The 7,728-nt window shown below is 39.2% G+C and overlaps 1 protein-coding gene across 1 annotated transcript; it reads right to left on the bottom strand.

Moving 5' to 3' along the window:
• Window positions 1-1,298: 1,298 nt before the first annotated feature.
• On the bottom strand, window positions 1,299-2,951 carry LOC127540381 (40S ribosomal protein S27). Its single transcript, XM_051965041.1, has 4 exons — window positions 2,835-2,951; window positions 2,518-2,626; window positions 1,961-2,071; window positions 1,299-1,380 (listed from the first exon to the last, which is right to left on the bottom strand). Exons 1-4 carry the CDS (start codon window positions 2,838-2,840, stop codon window positions 1,352-1,354), a joined length of 255 nt encoding a protein of 84 aa, XP_051821001.1. The 5' UTR covers window positions 2,841-2,951; the 3' UTR covers window positions 1,299-1,351.
• Between the last annotated feature and the right edge of the window lie 4,777 nt (window positions 2,952-7,728).

The following is a 7,728-nucleotide window of genomic DNA, read 5'->3' as shown; positions in this document are numbered from 1 at the left end:
GAAGCCAGGGAGTTTTTTGCTTTTCTTTGTATCCCTGTTTCAGCACACAGTCTGACAATAAACATTTTTGTTGATATATTGACCTCTTTTAAAATTTTTAGTAATCTTTTCCCCAAATACATCCAAAGATACATTTCACTTTTGCAAAAACTCTTGTTCCAAAATTTCTTTTCCCTCTTTTCCACCTCCCCAAGGTAGCAATAGGATATAGGTTAAACATTTGAACTCTTTTTTGTAGTTCTCTGACACATAGCAAGTACACTTAATATTTTTTTCATTAATCTTAGGTAGGATAAAGGCATAGTTAGAATAGTCCAGATTATAATACTTTTTAAGACCAAAAATTTGATGTATTTAGTATTTTTGGTTACCTAATGCAAAGCATATTAAAGAATGCTCATAAGAAAAAACCGGAAATAAAATTAAAAACCCTTATTTGCATGTTAATACTTAAGATGCATTAAAATATCAAATTCTAATTTAAGATGATTATCTCAGGATGCTCAAAATCACTGCCTGCCATCCCTCCTACACCACCCATCATTTAAAACCTATTCACTCTACAACTAAGGAGGCTGAATGTCAATCAATATATGCTATGTTCACTTTTTTATTCACTCCTACCTCCATTATCTTTTTTTCTTGGTGACTACTCCAAGTTTCCCTTACTGTTCTTTTTTCATTCTTCCAGAATACAATGTGTTTCTCGGCAGGGTACAGACAGTTCCAGTTGTGTATGTTCCAACCCCAAGAGCAGGCTGGTAAAAATAATTCCTGGGATAACTAACTTCTTGAAAAATGATACCTTTCAATTCTCATCTTTTCTCTTTCTAGGTTTTCTGCCAATTCACCATTTGTGAATCCACCACCTCTACTCCCCCCAAGTAGGCTTCAAGTACTGGTTATGGAGGGTTATCTGAAAAAGGCCTGACTACATTTAGGAGTTGGGGGCATTACAACTCAGCTCAAGCAGTAACTGCCTCTCATACAGAGTGTTGTAGAAACTCCATTAAAAAACAAAATCTGCTGTTAATGCTTTCTTTTGTTGGCTTAATCATCTACTCCCCTCAAATCTACTTTCATTCTATTTTATTCATAGCTGTATGGAAGCAGGTAGAAGAATGTTAAAAAACTACATAAATAAAGATATTTAATTATTCTGGTAAAAGACACAAAAAATTAAGTACATAGATGGGAAAGGATGCTACAAGCAACCTTTCAGAACTTCTAGTCTTTAACATTTACTTTTGATGGGTCCACCCTCACAATATTAAAGCAAAAAAGACAGTGAACAAAACTGTATCAAATTTAGTTTATTTTTTATAGTTCCTTACTCATCCTGAATCTGTCATTAGTGCTGCTTCCGTCTGAAGGAACATCCTGGGAGAGAGATAATAAACTGTTATTTATCATCTTAGCTTACCTTAAGAAAAAAGATTATTTATCCACTCCAAGCCCTTTCAGGGGCAGCTACATGGGGGGAGGGAGGGGTGGGGGAGAGGGGTGGGGTGGGGAAGCAGTAAATGAAGAACTGGGCCTGGCATCAATAAGATACTTCCCAAGATCAAAATCAGGTTTCAGATACCTGCGAGACCTTAGTCTAGTCACTTGCACCTGCAGCTTCATCAGTAAAATGAGTGGAAGGAAAATGACAAACCACACTAAGTGTCTTTGCCAAATTAGGATACTGACGGATGGACGGACACACACGCTAACCAGCAAGCCCCTTTTATTAAATCTTCACAATTAGTCCAAACTTTTTCCAGTTTTCTAACCTCCCCCACTCATCGAATTCTTTATTTCATTTGATTATAAGGTTCTCACAAAAGCCACAGGGGATAATTCAATTTTATCAATGCAAGAATTCTTAATCATTTGACACTTGGCTCACTATCAACCCAATTCCTCAAAATCCAGGTGTTTTGGAAACCCGGGGTGGAGGGAGAGGGACATCACTGACCTTCTGTAAGTCTTGCTTTTCCTCCAGTAGGCTGACAGAGGACAGTGGAGCATCCGACACAGAGAACCACCGTTTGTGCATGGCTGAAGACAGTGGTGATTTTATAGCACCCTGCAAAGCACAATTCAGGATTTGAAAACTTGCCCACCACCTTTATGCACTCCTATTATTCTGAATTTTAAAATGGATATAAATTTCTAGTCAAAGGCAGTTAAGTTACATAAACCCCGCACGTTAAAGCCCTTAAAAGTTTAGCGAATTTTAAGGTAGACACAAGCCACCCCTCAATCCTATCAACAAAACATTAAAAAAGCAGAAAAAGGCGCCCACCAACCAGCCCTCCTCCGAAATTATCAGGCAAATCTTATTTCTGGGTGTAGCCCTTTAAAGATCCCTCCAGACTTGGAGTTTAATTCTGCGGGCTGGTTAGCATCTCCATCCGTAGGGAAGCACAACAAAGTGATGACACACACGGATGACGGAGGCGCGTAACGCGCTGGGGCTCAGGGTTCGGGCCTAGCCGCAGCACGCAGCGCGCCACACTCGCGTGACCTCACCCGGGCACTTTACATCCATGAAATACGAGTTGGGACTCTGCACCAGGCGCTTCTTCTTGTGTTTGCGCTTCTCCTCCTCGGGAGAGGGGTGTAGGAGGTCTTTCGCGAGCTGTGAGGGGCAGAGAGGGACAAATTAGAGACCAGTGAGAGGGAGGAGAAAGGCAGGCACCGCCGTGTTAGAGCCCTGTCTCCTCCTTCATGCATGGGGGACCCGCTGCTGCCCGCGAAGCTAAAAGGGCCGTAACTGGGGACCCTCCGCAGCCCACAAACCATCTGGAGCAGGCAGAACATGCTCCGTGGCAGCCAGAGCAACTCACCGGCATGTTGGGGCGGAGAAATCTTTAAAGCTGGGAAAGTGAAAGCGCAAATCCTGCTCTTTATATATTTCGTAAGGCCGGAAATGACGCATACGTCTCGCCGGGTCGCCATCTTGAGGAGGTCATCGGTATGGATGCTTGCTCATCCATTGGCTTCTTCCGAAAGGTGGCGATCATATAAGGAAGGTCACAGAGAAGTTAGGGCATCTCTACTGCGTTTATAAAAGATGTGGGTAGTCATGGCGACATATTTTAAGTCCCACATGCTGCTTAAAGTAGTAGTTAATGAATAGCCATCTGCCTTTACCATTTAGCCCAACGAATGAGAAACCTCAGCAGAATCCCACAAACAGGCTGTACCAAATGCCAGATCTAAGCCAGGCGATGAGCATCGCATGTTAGTGCCCACTTGATGCCTGCTAGTGGGAGCAATAGGAAGACACCTCCCAGAGTTCAAATGTGGCCTCAAGCTCTAGCTGTGTGATCTGGGAGAGTTCCAAGTTTGCCCCCTAATTTTACCCCCATTTGCCTCAGTTTTCTCATCTCTAAAATGAATTGGAGAAGGAAGTGACAAACCACCCCAGTGTCTCTGCCAAAAAAACCCTAAATAGAGTTCCAAGTATGACAGGCCAGTAATAGCATGCCAAATTCTGTGCCAAGATCTGAAAATAACAAAAAAGAGCAAAAAACAGTATACAAACAACTATGCATAAGTCAGTGAATGTTGAGAGCCTACTACTAACAGGAGAAACAACACAAAGATAAGATCACAAATAACAAAATGTACTAACAAGCTCTAAAAGGATACATTTAGCATGTTTTCAGAAGGAAAGTTAAAGGGCATTGGGAAAGGCTTCTTGCAGGAGGCGGGACTTAAGCTGGGACTTGAGGACCTGAGCATTTGTACATATCCTGACATTTTTGGAGATATTTCCTCTTTCAATCAAAGAAGCATAATCTCTTTTGATATAGTGAGTTGCTCTTATAACAATTTAGCTCAGAGGTGTCAGAGATAGCCTCAGCATCTTATGACAACTAAAGTATTTTGTTATTGGTTGCAGGAGCTGCTTGCTATATCACAAAGAGCCACATTGTATAAGGAAGATAATGAAAAATGTGTATTTCTATGATGTTTGTTTTTCTCCAGTTATATATGGCTGTTCCAAAGCCTCAGTTACTTAAAAATGTTTCATGAAACTGATCCAAGCGTTCTGAAGAGCAATATGGAACTATGCAATTGATCTAGCAGTGTTTCTAGTGCGCCTTTATCCCAAGGAAATCACAAAAGAGGGAAAAGGACTCATATGTACAAAAATGTAGCAGCCCTTTTTGTAGTGTCAAGGAACTGGAACCTGAATGGATGCCCATCAGTTAGAGAATGGCTGAACAAGTTATGGCATATGAATGTTATGGAATATTATTATTCTATAAGAAAATTCTGAGTAGGATTGTGTGGTTCAGAAATGGTGAGGGGTCACCATTTAATAAAAAAAGCTGGAGAGATTTCTAGAAGCAAAGCAAAATTTATTATACATTCTCGGGAGAAGGGCATCTTACTCATTGAGCAGACAAATGAAGGGAGGGGGCAGGGTCAACACTTTTAATCCCTAATGCAATACCCCACCACCACTGACCCTCATCCTTATTGAGGAGCTTACATTCTAAATGAGGAACTACCCAAGAAATTGAACTTGACCAATAAGTACATAGTTGCCCATATTTGACTGAAATAGGGAGACACTGATGTCATGGGAGGATAACAGGAAGGGGATCTTGACCAATAAATACATAGTTGCCTATATTTGACTGAAATAGGGAGACACTGATGTCATGGGAGGATAACAGGAAGGGGACCTTGACCAATAAGTACATAGTTGCCCGTATTTGACTGAAATTGGGAGGGGGACTTAGGTATGCCCTTGACTCAATCTTCAAAGTCCTTCAGGCCTACTCAAACTCTGAAGTAGATGAAGCCTTACTCAATTTTCACAACTGTGTTGAAAGATCTCATCTCATTTCATTCAGTCCCCCCTCTTATTTGTACACTGAGATCGCTTCAAATTTTTGTAACATAACTTCACATTCCCTATCGAATTCCTCATCCCCTTCTGGTTCCTGTGGGTCTTCTTGGGCCACTGGCTCCCACCCTTGTCCTTTTAACACCATCAATCTAACAGACCCTTCAGCTTTCTCCCTTCGATTGTCTGCTCGATGGGTGGGACACCCTTCTCTAGAGAATGTATAATAAACTTTGCTTTGCTTCTAGAGATCTCTCCAGCTTTTTTTATTAAATGGTGACCCCTCACCATTTCTGAACCACACAGGATAATTTTAGAGAGGCCTGGAGAGACTTAAATGAACTGATGCTAAGTGAAGTGAGTAGAATCAGAAGAGCATTGTACTCGGCAATAGCAAGATTGTAGAATGATAGACGAGGCTCTTTTCAACAATGAGATGATTCAGGCCAATTCCACTGGTTTTGTAATAGGGAGAGCCATCTGCATCCAGTGAGAAGATTGTGTGTGTGGATCACAACATAGTATTTTCACTTCTTTGTTGTTATTTACTTGCATTTTGTTTTCTTTCTCATTTTTTTTCTTTTTGATCTGATTTTTCTTGTGCAGCATGATAATTTTGGAAATATGTATAAAAGGGTTTACTTGCTATCTAGGGGAAGTAGGGGGAGGAGGGAAAAAAAATTGGAACACAAGGTTTTGCAAGGATGAAAGTTGAAAATTATGCATATGTTTTGAAAATAAAAATGAGTTTCATAAAAATCAAAATCTTGCAGAAGGTGGGACAAGACAAGGGCTAAAGCTAATGGAACAGAGAGCCAATGGAATTAATTGAATGGTAGTGGGAGGGGAAGATACTTTGTGACATGGTCAGATCTGTGCTTTGGGAAGATCACTTCTATAGCTGAATGAAGGCTGGATTGGAGTAGGGAGAAACTGAAGAGAAACTAACTAGAGGTTAGTGCAATGGTCTAGGTATAAGGTTAGGGGACCTGCATCAAGATGGTGGCAGTAGAGAGAAGGTGGAGTATACAAAGATAATATGAAGGTAGGACAGATGGAATTTAGGAACAGATTATATATCGGGAAAGAGGTAAGGTGAGAGAAAGTTGACACCAAAGTTGTAGTGACTGATAAAATAGTGGTGTCCTTGACAATGATGAGGAAATTAAGAAGAGGGATGGCTTTGGAGAAAAAAATAACAAATTTCATTTTGGACAGGTTGAGTTTAAAGTTTCCAATATAAATCTGGAGGGTCAGGAGAGAGGTTAGATCCAATACAGGCGTTCCCTATTTGAGAGTCTGACATCACTAAGGGTAGAAAGATAGAAAATAAGCAAGAGAGTCAGTCCTCATCTGTCCTAGTGAAGACATCAATAGTCAGCAATAGCCATTTGTCTTAAGGAAAAGACTCAGGTGAAATAGAAATAAATAGAGTGGACAGACTAAATGAGCTAGAAGTTTGAGATTCAGTGATCATGCCAAAAAATAATCCAAAAAAAAGCCTTTTTAAAGTGCCTTTCCCTAGATAGATAACTATATAGAAAAATTAGAAGGCTGTGGTTCTTAATTTCTAGATATTTGTTAAAAGGTCAGGGCTCAGATATGCTTTTGTAGGTGAGTAATTACAGGAAGGGCATAGAGCAGATTGAAAGCAATAACACCTTACGTCCAAAAATACAGCAGCTCTTTTTGTAGTGACAAAGTCCTATAAACTAAAGTTACACCCATCAATTGGAGAATAGCTGATCAAATATTAGTATATGAATCCTATAGAATATTAGAGTGCCACCATAAGAAAGGACACAAAGGACATAGATCTGAGAAGATATAATAATTGATGTTGATTGAAATGAGCAGAATCAAAACAAGTTATTAAAAATGTAAAGAAAAACAACTTGGAAAAATTGTCATCATTGTAATGATCATCCACATTTCTATGGTACCAACGAGTTTTCATGTTATCTTACTTTCCGAGTTTTGATATTCAAGACGTAGAATGAGCTATACATTTTACTACATTGGCAATATGAGAATTTGTTTTGCTTTTTTGTGCCAATTTGTTTTAAAGGTCTTTTTCACCCCCACTTGGAATGAGAAAGAGAAAGAGACTGGGAAGGTAAAAATAGAGGAAAAGGAAGAGGAAAAAAGAAATAAGTTAGAAGGAGTCATAAAGGAGCAAAGATAGTTTTGCATTTTTTTAAAGCAAAGTCAACATAATATAGATTTACATTTCCATATACAATCCTCTTCTGTTCTACAATATTTGTTTTATATGATATTTTAAAAGTTCAAAATTAAAACACAAAGGAAAAAGTGTGATTACCAATACCAAGGACACACCAGAATTAAGAGCAATTTGGCTTGGTGAACAGGATGGGAGGGGGAGATACTTTATTGATGTGGAAATTACAAATTTATTCATTCCAACAGTGTACAAAAAAAATGTATCGTATACCTACCATGTGCAAATTGTAGTAGGGATTACAAAAATCTATAAAACATGGTCCCCACCCTTTAGGCAATTACAATCCTATAACTGAAAAAGCTTTTCAAAGTAATACTGTGGAAGAGATTCAAGCTCCAAGTATTTACTAAAAAGTCAACTCCAGAGATTTTCTAGATTATTGATCTAGAAGATATAGAGAAGAAGTTTCCAAAACTGCTTGACAGCAGAAAAGTTTATCTTGAATTAGTAGAGAAGAGAAACATACGTTGTAGACATTGAAAAAAGCACTTAACAAAGTCGTCAAAAAGTAGAATGGAATGCCTTCAGAATTTGTGATTTTCAAATAACTGGAAGTCTTCAAATGGAGGCTAGATGATAGTATAGAGGGTAATCTTCAAATATAGGTTCAAATAGAGGGAGATGACAATCC

Source organism: Antechinus flavipes, chromosome 6, assembly GCF_016432865.1.
Source record: "Antechinus flavipes isolate AdamAnt ecotype Samford, QLD, Australia chromosome 6, AdamAnt_v2, whole genome shotgun sequence".
NCBI classification, from domain to species: Eukaryota; Metazoa; Chordata; class Mammalia; order Dasyuromorphia; family Dasyuridae; genus Antechinus; species Antechinus flavipes.
This window is presented reverse-complemented; position numbering and strand designations above follow the sequence as displayed.